Below are 15,796 nucleotides of genomic sequence, written 5' to 3'. Positions count from 1 at the left end.
AGAAGTGCTACGAGATTATATCAGTACATAAATTGTTCTTTTTTTATCTAAAAGAAAAAAGCAGAGTCCCATGCCTAGTCAATTACGTGCTAATTCCACCAATTTTTTTTTTTTACACAAGTATGATATACACAATCCAATCCATTTGTTTCAGTGATGGCTAAATGCTCAGGCCCGTACAGTAACAATAAATAATAGGCAATGAGGTTTCATGGCAAGGCACCTGACCTGGAAATTGGGAGATGTGGATTTCTTACCTAGCTCTACTACTAACCAGGTTGTGTGGCCGTAAGCGAGTCAAACGACCTCTCTAGGGCTGTTTGCTCATCTGTAAATGAGGTGACATATGGGAAAGTATCCCACATTTGAAAAGGCTCACACAAGGTATCAGCTGTCAATGGTGCGGGCTGTGGGGTCAACTCCATCTAAGGCAGAACCTGGATTGTATCACCAAGTAGCTTAGTGATTCCATTACTTCATCTGTAAAACAGAGAGCGTAACAGGTCCTATCCCATAAAGACGTCTGAAGGATAAAGTGAGATTGACTATTTAAAGCATCCGGTGATGCCTGGGGCACAGAGTAAACACTCCAATCACAGTAGCAATGATGACGATGCGTTCTAGAACGCACAGGTGAAACACACACACACACACACACACACACACACACACACACACTCCAAAAGGTTGCTTCAAGTTGTGGTGTCAACAGCAATGCATTTCTTCCCATTATCAGTAAACAAGTTTTTAAAACCTCTTTCTTTATCCCACAACAATCTGAAAAAGACAAAATTAAAAGTGAAAAATGCTGTCCCTGTACCAATTGTTTTGTCCACAGGACAGGCTAATCAACTGTGTGGCAGTTTCACTTTTTGAGGTAGGAGTTACAAGCCCATAGGGCAAGAGCTTCTAGATTGTTCCAGAGATGGCCATTTTATTGGACCTTTATGATTCTGAAATTACATTAAATATGTGCCAATTTTGCATGCAAGAAATAGTCTTAGCTAAGAATAATGAGCATGAAATAAAGGTTCAGCGCATTAAAGCCATTTCTATTCAACAATAATTAGCATGTTTAAATACAATATAATTTTTACCCATCTACAAAATGCTTAAATGTTTGGAATCTCGTTTATGTCTATAATGACAGATTTCATTTTTGAGGTAGTCATTTTCAATCTTGATTTGTATATTTTAAAGTTGTTAAACGCTTGACTGAATCATTAGCAAAACAATTCATGTATCATTAAACTGATTTCTAACATGAGACAATTTTCTTTCTTGTCCAATAGACGTGCCTTTTTCAGATTTACCGAGATAGCTTTTATCCTTTGGAGGGCTTGGCGGGGCTGCGGAGGAGACCTCAGCACTGGCTAATTTCACGGCCTCCGGTCTAGCCTCCCCATCCATACACTCCCTTAAGAGCTTCAACCCCCGCCACGGTTTGCTGAACGAACGCTCACGCACTCTGGAGAATGCATATTGTACTAGCAAAGAAAACAGACCGCAGACCGGCTCCTTTTTCATGGAAGCCAAACAGAGAGGGGGGAGACAAATGGACGCAGGTAGAGAACCACAAACCCTGGCAACCTGTAGGCCGGGGTCTGAACAGGACCCTGCCCCGCCGCCCCCACGGTGCTGCCACCCCTTGGCGCGCGCTCTCTCCCTCCCACATCTTCCCACGTAGGAGCAGGTCTGTGCCACGCTCCCGAAGGACTGCGGCCGGAGGGGCCTCGGAAGACCTGTGCGCGCACGGCTGGCAGTGGCTGGCGGGCTGTTGCCGCGCACGGGCCGGGCCCGGCTGGACGTGAAACAGTTCACTTTTGTCTGCAGAGTGGAGCAGGGTCTCCCCCTCCCCCGCAGGGTCGAGGAGGGCTGGGGAAGGCAGGGGCCGCTGGGGCAGGCCCCCGGGGCCGCCTTCGCGGGAGGAGGAGAAGCCTGGCCTGCACATGGCCCCTTCCCAGCCTTGACAGCCCACACAGACCTTTGAACTTTCTATTTATATAACGGTTTAGTGAGTTTAAGTCTCTTCCTGTGTAACTGCCCGTGTGCGAGCTGGCCTCTAATTAGGCTACTTGTGAGACATCACTTAAAAACTACAAACCACTGCTGCCGGCCTTGGGTCACAAGTGCCTCACCACAATCTTCACTAGACTTTTTCACACTTTGATTTTGGTAGCCTGGTGGCTTGCTTTCCATTTTTTATGTTTAAGGATGCACCCCTGTCTCTATCTGTGGGCCCTTCTCTCCTTCCCTCTTTTTTTAATAATGAAAAGGTAAACATCGCCACAGAGGACCTTGGCCTGTCACAAAGCCATACCTAATCAATACGGGGGGGGGGGGTGCTCACAGGACTGAAAGGTGGGACACTTTGTAGCCCCTCCGATTTTGCTTTTATCCCCTCTTAAATGGGGATTAATGACATCCCCACCGCTGGTAAACAAGGCCAAATCTCGCCACAAGATCTCCAGACACCTCAAGAATTCATTTACTGAGTTACCAGAGGCAAGTCGATAGAATGGCTCAGGCTGTAAAATTTCATTTTTTCTTCCTTTTTTTCTTTTACTTGAGAGCAATGGTGTGTTTGGTGCACACAGACAGACACCTGCACCTTCCTCTTCTTTCACAGAATGGTTCATATGAAATTCAGACTCAGGTGAACACTGCCCATTCATCCAAGAATCTTAAAGAACTTATGCTTTGGCCCTTTCGTCGAGTCCAGAGCACCACCCATTAAGATACGCGGGCAGTTTGTGAAATCCAGGGATATGTTCCTTTAGGCACACAGCACTCCCAGACCCAGCACATCGTCTTTCATGCCCCATCCTTCCCATTTGCATTCATTCTGACAAATGTGTTTGTAAATGGGCATGTACTTTTTGTTTACTGTAGTCAAGTGTTTGCAAATAACACATATGCCTGTGTATGTAAAGTCTTCCTTCATTAAGTCTAGGTAAATGAGTTTGTTTTGTAGCTGGCCTGATCCATTTGTTGTCAGACATCTAGGGTTGCACTAGAGGCAGCTCAGAGTTTTCAGTTCTACAAGTGAAGGTTGAGAAAAGATACTATGTAAATGAGACCCTTAACTTGGCCCAAGCCTTTTTCCTTGGACCTCCTGGGGGGAGGGGGAAGAATGGATGCCAGCACTCTAAGCAGCTACTTACTCCCCAGGAAAGGAAGTAAACAGGTAATGAACATATAACTGGTGTGCTCTACATGTCCGCAGAGTTTGGAAAAGTACAGATTTCCATTCAAGGCAGTATGAAGCTTTTTTAGTTCATCTGCTATTGTCACGTTTATGTTCCTTTTTTTTTGGGGGGGGGGGGTTCAAGACAGATGCACAACCCACATTACAAATGTTTACAAACAGATTCATAAGGAAGTTTGCCCCTCGCAATCAAACAGTAAGAAGGAGAAATTTTCCTGGCACATGGGCACAGAGGGAAAAGGCCAGCTTATTTATGCAGATATGTTACACTAATTCATCCATATTTCACATAATATCCACAGAGTGTCCAAGTCTGCATGTGGCATAGTTACAAAACTGGAGGAAAAAGGTTTTGCCTTTTCTTTAAAAAAAGAAATGATAGTCCCCAAAGGGGGGGGGGGCGTGTCTTTCTGAAAAAAGAATCAAAAGAGCCCATCCCCTTTAAATATGCAACTGCATGTGTCTAAGATTAAACTGAAATTAAAACAATATAAGAAACACATTTTTTTAAACCTAATACCTTGGATATGTTTAACACTTGAACTACACCCACGAAATCAATTATAACAACGTCTGTTAAATTAATGATGTTACCCACACCATATATTAGGCAAATTGTATGCAAATGGTAATGCTGTGGTTATCAGTTGTCTGCAAAATAAATTAGTGAAGCAGAGTAAAGGCTGTGTGCAGGAGCATAATATTTAATTGAGGAGTAATTTTATTGTGATCTTTACTTTTAAATAACAGCACGGTTATTAAAAACCGTAACAGAATGTTTTTCTGCAGGGTTGATAAAACCGTGCATAGTATCAAAAATGCCTTACCGATTAATACTGATACAGTGTAATTTGTGGCTGCAAGGATTTACCCGGAATTGCTGTAAAAGAAAATGTATTTAAGTTCTGATTATCTTGGATTTGCAACTAAAGGGCTCACGATTGGCATAATGAAGCTATTGGCTAAGAGTATGACCCTTTTCTAAAGAAGGAAATTGCCTAAAATATCACATCAGCAAGGGAAATCCTTGTAAAAATACACAGCATTCATAGCCAACGGCTGCTAGCAGTTTAACATCGCAGAAGATTTCGCACCACCGGTCTGTATTGTAGATTATCCTAACTACATTTAAAAAGGCAATAACCAAGATGCAATTGTAAATCGCTGCCGCCGCATCCTCACCCCTTCTCAAGCCACAGGCTGGGGGGGGGGGGGGGGCGGCAATTGGTATGTTAAAATGTTGTGACGGATTAACAATAATAACGCCTGTGGCAGAAGGTGGAGTTTTTTTAAAAGTTAATAGATATGTATATCACTATTTATGCACACGCGCGCGCACGGCACGCGGTGAGTAACAACTTTCCGGCTCCCCAGTCACCTTTGCACCATCTTTCAAAACGCTCTCAGCGACAAGTTTACGGTATTTGGGGAAGAGCCGACTAACCCTCTGAATCCGAGCTGGGTGCCCATCACACAGACCTGCGGCTGCCTCCCAGTGGGGGCGGACAGGGGTCCGGCCGGTAATTAAATGTGCACAGACGTCGGAGCAGCAGACTTCGGGGGACTAACTTCAAAATCTCTGCCTTGAGAGCCAACGCCGAAGTCGGCCCGGACCCGGCGTCCCCCGCTCGGCGACCCGCGAGGCCAGCAGGCACCCGCGTGCGGGGAACTTGTGCTGCGCGAGCGGCGGGGGAAGGTGTGCGCGCCGCGCGGGGACCGAGGTGGCGGCGGCGGCGGCGGCGGGGGAGGCGGTCGCGGACACGGAGGAGGGCGGCCGACGGCACCTTGCCGCTGCCGGTTCCCGCGGCCGGCCGCCGGCGCTCGACACCTAGAAAGTTGAAGCCTTTCGGCCAGGCGGGATCCGGTGCGCTGGGAGACGGGCCGGGCCGGTGGGTGCGCAGGGAAGATCCCCGCGGGGGTCGTGCGGCTCGGCCCGCGGGCGGCGCGGGCTCCCATCCGGGCCACAGGCAACTCTTAGGACTTGGAGCGCCACACGACGCCTTCGGGACCCGCATTCCACCCGCGGCCGCCACCTCCCCTCGCCCCCACCACCACCCGGGCACCCGCGCGAGAGGAGTCTCGGCGGCGGGGCCAGAGGTGGCTGGGAGCAAGTGGGAGGGCGTCTGGGGCGCCCCCACCACAGCCCCGGCTCCTCTTAACAAAGGCGAAAAGCCCGGCCCCGGCCGGGGGACCCGCGTCGCAAGGAGAAGGCAGAGATCAACACCTACCACTGCTGCTCCAAGTCCCAGTCCCTGAAAAAGTCGAATAGATCCATAGCGGCCGGGCGGCAGCGGCGGCGGCGGGCGGGCGTCCGTCCCTGCTCGCGGCGGGTCGGCGCGGCTCTCGGCGCGGCTCGCTCGCTGCTCTCGGCGGCCCGGCTCTCCGGCCCTCCCGCCCGGCTAAAAGTGCCCAGGCCGCATCGGCGGCGGCGGCGGGCGCCGGCGGTGCCCGGTCCTGCGCTCCGGAGCGGCGGCGGCGGTGGCACCGGGCGGGCGAGTGCCCGGCCGCCCGCTCGGGTCCGCTCGCTCCGCGGCTGCCCGCGCGCCCAGCGCCCCGACGCTGCGGCGGCAGGCGCTGGGGGCTCGGGCCGGCGGGGCCGCCCGCCTGGCGGGCTGCGGGGCGGCGGCGGCGGCGGCGGGGGCGGCCGGGGTAGCGGCGGCGGCGCGGCGCGGCGCGGCAGCCGGGGCGGCAGCGGCGGCGTCGGCGGCGGCGGCGGCTGCACAGGCGGCGGCGGCGGCCGCGGCAGCATCACACACTTACACACTCACAGGGGGCGGAGCCTGGGCAGCCCGAAGCCGCGACATGGAGCCGGCACGTTATCGGCCCGGGATCTGGCAGGGGGCTCGCCGCGCCCGCCCGCGCCGCCCGGGACCCCCCCCCCACCCTGTCAAAATCAGCTGGTGACAGCGGCCGCCCAGCTGGGGACCCTGGCCCGAGCCCGAGGGGCGGCCCCGCAGGGGTGCGGGAAGGGGAGGGGGGCGCTCGGGGCACAGGCTCCGAGGAGGGAGCCCCCCCTCCGAACCCCCGCCCACTCCCACCGCGGGAGTTACTGTTTGGAACCAGAAAAGAGCGCACTAACCGCCGCGGGGACGGGGGTCGACCCCCGCAGCCCCGGGGACTCTGCTCCGGCTTCCGAGCGCCGGAGCAAACTTTGGCGGGCCCGAGCATCCCTCGGGCCCGCGGCGCAGAGCACGCGGGGCCGGGAAGGAGAAGGCGGTCACCTTCATCGTGTCACCGGGCGTGCCGCAGTGCCGTGCCGGGCTACCGGGCGCGGTGCGCACCCAGTAGGTCGGCGAGCTCCGGGCCCTGGATCCCGTGGGCTGCAAGGGTGGGCGTGAATGGCGGCCCCTGCGTGAACTCTGGGTGCGGGGTCAGGACGCTGGGAAACTCGGTTGCACTACCACCTTCCCCGCACAGCCGCCACGTGCCCGGGCCAGAGGACTAATGCTCTTCCCTCCTCTGGGAAATGGGGAAGGCGCTGGATGTGTGCCCACGAGCCCACCCACCGGCGGCCCGGCTCCCTTCTGGCCAGAGAATCTTCCTCTCCAGGTGCAGTTTCCTCCCTCGCGCAAGCCTCTAGTGGCGCTCCAGGACAGGGTGCCTCCCTTTGGCCAATACCCTCAGGGAAGGCTTCCTGGCCTCGAAACGGACCGGGGGTGTCGGAAGGGGCGGGACCCGGCTGTGGCCTTTCAGGAAAGGTAGTACTCTGGGGTCCCGGACATCTCGCTTGCCTCCTTCATGTGGTTATACAGAGGGAATCGTGTAAGGGCATTATTGAAAGCTTAAGTCTAGGACTCTCTTGGGAACAGCAGTAGGAGCAAGGTGCCAGTTCTGATCCTATCAGCGACTCTGTGACTGAGCAAAGTCTCTTCTCTGGGGCCCATTTTCTTCATCCGTAAAAACAGAGACTTGATCCAGCGGCCATCTGGCTCTTGCCACTCTGGCCATTTTCCTTTCTGTGTGACTGTGCTTCCCTAATATTATCTCACATTCTCAAAATCATCCAGATAGCTTTGCTTTCCTCCCGCCCCCCCCCCCCCAGGAGAAACGGAGGCACTGAGACTGGATACTCTGCTCAAGATGTGACATTTCTCCTAGAGGGGGAACTGCACTGGACCCAGACACTGGGAAGCCCGTGTAGGGCTAAATGAGGTAGAGTGCCACAGCTTTGAAGAAATGGACGCCTTCAGAATCTGAACTCCAGAATCTGAACTCCAAGGGGCCGGAGGGTCACCTCTTTTGCAATCTTTGTATGACAAAGAAAGCACGCCAGGAACACACAGAAACCAGGCACTGAGATGGCTACACCAGCATCCACTGAAGGCCCTGCTCAAATGTTTATTTTGCACAAAACCGAGTTCTTTACAAATACCAGCTGACTGCACACCAGCCCAACGAGCAGCCATGGGAAGACTACATTTCAAATCGTCTTATCGGTTTGGCTTCTTGCGAACTCCTCTGGTCAAAGACTCCAGGGTAGAAGAGCTATGGGCAAAATTGGTGCAGGTGATTTTCAGATTCTCTCTGGGGCTTGTTTGTTCGTGGGAATTCCAGTCTTCAGCCCTAGCCTGTGAGCCCTTGAGGCGGCAGGGACTGCCCTGCTCAGATCCGTGGCCCCCAACCTTGGTGCCCTCAGTAAATGACTCCCAAATTGGATTTGATTGCTAATAATGATTGTTGCCTGGGCTAGTGCTCGATCTGCTAGAAAATCCTTAGAGGAAAACCAGAACGTCTACAATTAACATTTAAATGTGGTGATAATGGTCACTTTGTATTCACTTTTCTCACCAGATTATATTGATTGTGGAAAGACAAAAATATATACACAAAGTGCTGGGGAAATACATTTCCTACCGAAATAAAGCTGCTCCTTTAAGAGTTGCAGCCCCCCCATCACCCCACTGGTGCACTTTCTTCCCAATCAGCGGGAGGACCAAGCAGAAGCAGAAGGAGACAGCAAGAGGCAGCACTCGGCACAGAAGTGCCCGCGGGAAGGAGAGAAGAGACAAGTGGGGTGTGCCGCTGCTTCAGAAAAGGGACGGGGGGCTTTCTCTTCCCGAGATCGAAACCAGGAGGCGGGGGGGGGGGGGGGGGGGGGGGGGGAAGGGTGGACTGGACGGAAGGGGCTCGCTCCCAGCCACCCTCCTGGAATGGGGAGGGCCTGAGACTGGCAGCAGGAAGGGGCCAGGCTGTCCCTGAGGCCAGCCAGGCTGCCCAGGCCCAGCACGCACTCACTGGCATTGTCGGCTCCCAGGTGGGGAGCAGCTGGCCTTCTCCCTTCCTCGTCTTCCTGCCCCTCTCGGGCTCTGATGGGGCCCCAGAGCCTTACAAGCCAGCTCCTTATGGATCTGCAGATACGCCTCCAAGCCACGCTTCCTCGGGCGCGCTGGCGGGAGGAAAGGGAAGGCAGGTTGCAGGGAGGGCAGTAGCAACAGAACGTGAAAAAGGCTGTCCACAGGCAGAGCCAACCGCTGCCGTCAGACTGGTGGCTCAGCCACCTACTCCCTGGGGTCAGCTCGCTTCCCTCCTCTTCCACTCCCCAGGGCATCTTAGCTACGGAAGACTCCTCTGGGCCAGGCTGTGGTCCGGGCTTTGCCTGGAAAAGCCCCTCTCTGATCTGGCCACACCACTCTTAGTTCAACCCAATACTCCAGAAGCTGCAGCCTCTCCAACTCGGACCCTCCTCTCTCTGCTGGCTTCTCCTATTCTCTGTGACCAGGCCCCCTCCACACCTCACCGAACCCCCCTATTCAAAAACCCTGACCCAAAGAACCGCCTGGGAGGGCCACTGGCCCAAGAGAAAGCCACCTTTTCAGAGAGAAAAGAATCAAAACAGACTTCGTGACTCAATCTCTTGAGGTAAAACCAGAAATCATTTTTTAAGATGCTTGATTGTGTAGGAATGCCAATTCTCAGACTTTCCAAAGGGACATTTTTTGACTTGAGTTACTTAAAAAAAATGTTTTTAATGTTTATTTATTTTTTAGAGAGAGACGCTGCATGAGCAGGGGAGGGGCAGAGAGAGAGAGAGAGAGAGAGAGAGAGAGAGAGAGAATCCAAAACAGGCTCCAGGCTCTGAGCTGTCAGCACACAGTCCAATGTGGGGCTCGAACTCAAGGACCTTGAAATCACAACCTGAGCCGAGGTGGGATGCTTAGCCAACTGAGCCACCAGGTGACCCTGACTTGAGCTACTTTTAAAGGAATTTAATTTGGAGCCTCTGAGTACTAATCTTCATTTCAAAGAACTTGAAATCTTTGATTCTTAACAGGTGTAGTAAAGGCACCATCACGCAGGTTCTGGTAGATAGTGTCTACAGTTAAGATTAATTTAAGAAAGTTTCACTGTTGATGTCGGTTCCAAGAAATGAACACAAAGACAGCGTGTGATATGTACGTCATCCTGTCACGCCTCCGATTTCCACTTAAAATATTAAGCATTTGTTTCCGACCTGGTGTGCGTCAGGCCCAGTTACTCTCTCTAGGAGGCAATCCTGACCAAGGTAACAACTCATCTGAGGAAGCCTGCTTGAGAGAATTCCGTGGGCTCCATTTGGGAAGCGTCACCTTCCCCAACTGGATTTTCCTCGGTAGAGCGGCCTGGTGCTGTCATGAGTTTGGAAGGGACCAGTGTGATTCTCCGAATCTGAGGCCGTTATCACATGTGGGCGAGACAATCCAGAATGATTCTCGTCGAAGGAGCATTTCGACCCTTTCTAACTTCAGAATATCTGTATTTGTCCCGTGCAAGTGCTCCCAGAAACTGGAAGCCACATGAGGGCAGGGCCCAGGTCCGTGTCGTCAAAGCCCAGCACAGGATCTGACGTGTAGCGAGTCCCTGCAGGGTCTATCCTCTGTGAGGGTGGCAATCCCAGGAGTCGATGTGAAATTAGATCGGGACAACCCTCTGAATTTAGGATGAGCCTCATGAATACACATGTGTAATATTTTTCCCAACTTCTGGTTCTACCACTTTGACTTTGGACCTCAATCATGTATCACAAGGGAAAGTCCCTACTCTCGGACTGTCTGATTATTGCAGACGGTGACCCCATCTCAGAAATCTTCCATAGTCCCTGGCTCTGGGCGCCTACTGGGTCCTAAATATCCACTCCCGCTAACTTTATCTTACTGCTTAATCACTGCTTAATTCGGTGTCCGGTAGTGAAGGTGATGCTGTCACGATTTTCTGTGGTACATTCCTGTCACTCTTTGTACATCTTTAGCATAAGAATAAAGAGATGATGTTGACTGAGCTTTTATTATGGACCAGGAGCTATGCTAAGCATTTTACCTACCTTATTGCATGTACTCCTTGCAAGGTAGGGGCTACTGTTATGCATATCTTGCAAGAGGAAGCTGAGGCTCTCAGAGGCTGAGTACTTGCCCAGGGTTACAGAGCTCCTAAGTGCCACAGCCAGGCGTCGTCCCCAAGTTGGATTGCTGCCAAGGCTCAGGTCTAATCCGTGCTGCCCCACAGCCTCCACTCTATGAGACCAAAGGCTTTCCTCTCACTGTAGGGGGGGGGGGGGAGTGGGGAGGAATCGAGGAAGGGACCATTATCTTCATTTGACAGTTGAGGAAACAGGTCAAGTGACTTTGCCAAGATCATACGGTGGCAGAGCTGAGCAACTGAAGCTCAGACATGGTCGTCTGGGCTCCAAGCCCAGGATACATACACTCTCCTTACCACGTTATTGTTTATAGCCCCGGGGCCACTGCCATGGCCTCTACCACTCTGGAACTTGGGGGCTGCATTGGCATCAGTTAACTGTTGGATTAAAAAACAAAAATTCTCATGGTGCAATTTCCCGGATCTCAACCGTGGCTGACCTGGGGGAGAGGCAGTTGGCTGAACGATGCCCTCAGACTAAAGAAAGTCAGTCCGGCCACAGGAAACAAGAAGATGGTGGGGCAATTCTTGCTTCATCATTTAAGGAGACTCAGATGGGTCTTTTTCCTGGAGATTAGAAATCTAGGTTTGAGACAGTCTTTAGGCTGACTGTGGGGGAGTGCACGGTGGCCTGGCTGTGAGACCACACTGGGGAATTCTCTTCTGCATAGACCTTGCTGCTGTACAACGGAGTCCGCAGCTCTCTCTCCCGACTTCTTGAGGGTTCCATCCCCTTGTCTACAAATTAAGGGAGTTGGAAACACTCCCGCTCGGACATTCTAGGGCTCCTTGTTTTGAGGTCCCTTTAGACAACACCACCACCCCACCCCACCCCTGCCCCCTGCGACCCGCCACCTCCGTCCGCGACCAAATGCAGATTGGTAACTTATAATAATGAGAGAGGCAAAGCGAAGAGTCGCCTCGATTACCCAGGTCAATCATCTCCAATCCTGATCCGGTGGTTGGGAAATCTGCTTCCTGGAGCTCAGAGCCCTGTCCCTGGGCAGCTCTCATAAACCCATTCAGCAGTGTGAGTGCCAAGAGTCTCTACCCGGAGCCCACTCTGCAAGGTTGAAGGGCTGGATTCCAGAAGGAAGTTAAGCATCTTCCCGGTGGCCAGAGAGAGGGAACCTAATGTCTCTGAAAGTGCTTTGTAAACGGTAAAAAGCCTCCTACAAATGCCTACTCTCTTCATCCCTCCGGCTGCTGTGTCAGAGGCTGCTCAGGTGAGATCAGCTGTGCTAAGTGCACTGGCTGTGTTTGTAGGGCTTTCCTTCACATTTCTGTTTTTGTTTTTGTTTCTGTTTGTTTGTTTGTTTGTTTGTTTGGCAAAGGGGCGCACACGCCGTGGGGTACAGAGTCTGGTTAAGGAGCTGCAAGTTTGGATCCTGTCAAAATAATATTAGGACATACAAACTTATTTTTACTTAGTAATCATTTTTTGGAAAGCTTTCAGGTTATTGATTTTCATATTGAAACATTTAAGAGTTTTAAATCAGTGTGTTTGTTTAAAGCTTCCTGGTTCTTAGCATCATGTGAAACCTTTATTTTTCTATTAAGTTGCTAAGAATCAAATCCTTAGCAATGGCATTAGAAAAAATAAAATGACTGCCTACAGTAAACTTTCAGCTGCTCTGCCTTTCTATTTTCAAGAAGTGGAATGCACTGATAAGTCCTTCATGCTTTGACATACTCTTCTTTCTTTCAGCTTTACTGAGGTATAATTGAGAAATAAAAATGGTACATATTGGGGCACCTGGGTGGCTCAGTGGGTTAAGCGTCCGACTTTGGCTGAGGTCATGGTCTCATGGTTCATGAGTTCAAACCCCACATCGGGCTTTCTGCTGTCAGCAAAAGATCCCACTTCAGATCCTCTGTCCCCATCTCTCTCTTCCCCTACCTGACTCATGCTTTCTCTCTCTCTCTCTCTCTCTCTCAAAACTAAACATTTTTTAAAAATTGTATATATTTAAGTTATACAAAGTGATGGTTTGATATTTGTATATATCGTGAAATGATTATCACAGTCAAGCCAATTAACACATCCATCACCTCATATGGTAACCATTTGTGCGTGTGGTGTGTGTGTGTGTGTGTGTGTGTGTGTGTGTGAGCACTTAAGATCTACTCTTTTAGCAAATTTCAAGTATATAGTACAGTGCCATTATCTATAGCAACCATTAGATCCCTATACATCAGCTGAACATTAGATCCCCAGAACTTACTCATCTTTCAACTGAAAGTTTCATGGATGGGTGTCAGAGGAACAATCAGTGCAGTTGTTCCATGGGGAAAGGGGGGACAGAGGCATCAGCGTCCGGAAAGTTTGGCTGATCATCTGACCTCCTGAGAACTGCTGCTCCAAAGAGGCCGTGCTGTCCAGCCACTTGGTGGTTCACCTTTCCTCTTTTCACAGCAGTTGAACCAGATCAGGGTGATGTAGGAGAGACTTGGGGTCGGCTGGACGGGAGCAGATGCGTGGCCGAGAAGGCTTTCCAACACTTACCCAGTGGCCGCGCTTAGGCTCTTTCTTTCCTAAACCTACAGCCACCTAAATGAATCACACACCTCTGGGGCTACCGCCAATGATAACAGGATCTACTGTGAAGAAGCAAAGTGGGGGCCCTGCCCATCTCTACCCAATAGTCTACTTTGCCTTGCTACCAGGGATCTAATCAAAAGGTGTCCTCCAGTCCAAAGCTACTTCCTCTGAGAGACTAAGCCAAGAAGAGGGCCACGTCCCTCCCCCCACAACCCTTCAGGGTGTCACCTTAGAGCCTCCGTTAGCCTTCCCGTATGTCAACTCGCTAGACTTTGTGGCCTTACTTATTAGAGCATGATGTTTTTTACTTAAGTTTGAATTTATCGGCAGGATGATGCCCCCAAGATGGCCTTTTGCTTTCCTGTCATCATTCAGTTTTATAGATCATAGAATCATTGAATATCAACATGACCAGGAACCTTACTGATTATCTCTAACCCAACAGAGGCCCAGATGGCTCACCAAGATCATATAGCTAGTTATAACTGAGCCAGAACCATAACCACACATCTCCTGAGTCCCAGCTGAATGCGCACATCATGCCATCCTGAAATCTCAAGCCATTGCATCTTGTGCCATTTTTTAATTACGTTATAAAATACTTGTTATTTGAACTATTAATTAAGGAAACTATAATCCTTTGGAGAAAGTGTAAATTTCCACCCGACAGTCTATAAGAGAATTGTTGAGGCTGTTGTTTGTTCTGAGGATTGACAGTCTCTAAGTCAATAACTATCAACAAGTGTTCATTCAGCTCCAAAAGGTCCCACGTTATGTAGACACTTTGCCCCGTGGCACTGCTTGAACAGGGAAACACCCTTTCTTTCACCCTTAGAAAACACATGCAATGGTCCTGAACTGCACAGAACACGGCATGGTCCTGAACTGCACAGAACAGACAATGCATCAAAAAGTAGATAGTAGTCTCTAGGGGAAGGAGAGGGAATGAGATTTGGGTGAATTTTTTCTTTCACCCTTAGAAAACACATGCAATTTACCTTATTTAAAGCAGGACTTCCTGGAAGGAATTCTACTGGCTCTGTTGAGTGTAAAGTACCAAAGTAGTTCTCAATTAAAGAATAAAACCAAAAACAAAGCCACAGGCTCTGAAGAAAGAAACACTCTGACCATACCTTCGTTTTACATTAATGTCATCAATAATGCGCGTTTTCTCCAACACGGTATACTTTACACAGTAAATGTTACGAAAATCCTGCCAACACAGGACCTACATGCTTTCTGTTTTCCCAAATCCCTCTTTTGATTTCTAGCGGGTAGAATTCATCCCTCCCATTTCTGATTTGCTGAGCCGCGTTTGAGCAGATGTTTCACTTCGGCCAAATGGCAACCATAGTCTACCTCCAAAGCAGGCAAACTTTGGCCTACTTTGCTCAAATGCGTCAGAAATAAATGTGGTGTGTGTGAAGAAAATCTTTTTTTGAAAAAAAATCTCGTGCTCCCATATGCCAGAGCTAGCGAAGGATGGATGTGGTACCTGGTAGTTTCCTTCCATTCTCACATACCACAGTTTTGGCTACAGTACCTGCTTTCAACCTAACACATATTTTTAGTGAGTGGGTTTTATTTTTTCAGATACATTAGCCTGTATTAACAGGTTTCCACGTAGCCACTTAGAACCTATGTGTCGCACTCAACATAGTGTAGTTCCTCGAAATTCACTGATAGAATAATGATAAAACCTTTCTGCAAGAATTCTGTTTACAGTTAACATTTTCTAAGGCTGAAGAGGCATCAGGACAGTTTATACGGACAAGTTCACAACCTCAATGAGACTTGAAGATAACCGTAAAATAAGGAACAAACTTTTCAAGGCGAGTCCGTTGATCAAGACCTGGTATTCCTCTTGGACCATGAGCAGAATTTCAATCAACAGTCAATGTGGTTAAGACCATGTGGCTATTGTAGTGTATAAACAGGGGCTTTCTCTACACGTGGGAGATAACATATAATTCTTTGAAAGTTTTGTAGAGTTCCCAGGTGCCAAAGAATGTGCCTACTGGCAAAACAAAATCATGTGGGCGCCATTACCTGACATTTTGAACTATAGAAATATGACCTATATAAACTTTGATGTATCGACATGTAAATATCAGTGTCAACATTGACACAGGGACAGACAAGAATTTGAAAATTGCTGCAAACCTCACAAAAGTTTTAAACTAAAATAAATATTCTTCTCATAGAGTGTTAGAGCTTGAAGAAACCCTGGGGACTGTGGATCAGTGATGGCATTTTTGCCTCTAACAGAAAAGAGCAGAGGGCGGAAATGAGCAGAACACAGTTTGAAAGGCTTATAAGGAACAGAGTCCAACTTCTAACCCATGTCTCCTGCTTCAAGCCCAGTGTCCATTCCTCTCCATCACATACTTGTCCGCAAAACTCGCCAATAGCTGGCATCATTTAGCAAGGAGTCAGTCTGCAAATGAAACATCCAAAACCAGGGGACGTATTGGGTCCACAGGCACACGAAGAAATACTGTTCAATCATTACAGTTATGCTTACAAAAGGTTTGTGATACTCCCAAAAACTGTTGTGTTCTGAATGTAAAAGGCATGTTGCACAATTACATACACGGCACAGTCCTGAACTGCACAGAACAGACAATGCATCAAAAAGTAGATAGTAGTCTCTA

At 49.9% G+C, this 15,796-nt stretch overlaps 1 protein-coding gene across 6 annotated transcripts in view; it reads right to left on the bottom strand.

Moving 5' to 3' along the window:
• The window catches only part of AFF2 (ALF transcription elongation factor 2), a 468,411-nt gene extending 462,847 nt beyond the window's left edge, over positions 1-5,564 (bottom strand). For all 6 annotated transcript variants that reach the window (XR_007149018.1, XR_007149019.1, XM_047844523.1 and 3 more), the window contains exon 1: positions 5,437-5,564. Coding sequence is in view for 4 of the 6 variants with exons in the window: in XM_047844523.1 (XP_047700479.1) it covers positions 5,437-5,483 (47 nt within the window). In the remaining 2 variants the exon portion in view is untranslated. The remainder of the gene's footprint in view (positions 1-5,436) is intronic.
• Between the last annotated feature and the right edge of the window lie 10,232 nt (positions 5,565-15,796).

This window comes from Prionailurus viverrinus, chromosome X, assembly GCF_022837055.1.
Source record: "Prionailurus viverrinus isolate Anna chromosome X, UM_Priviv_1.0, whole genome shotgun sequence".
In the NCBI taxonomy this organism is placed as follows: domain Eukaryota; kingdom Metazoa; phylum Chordata; class Mammalia; order Carnivora; family Felidae; genus Prionailurus; species Prionailurus viverrinus.
The sequence above is the reverse complement of the archived record's forward strand: the minus strand, read 5'-3'. Positions and strand labels throughout refer to the sequence as shown.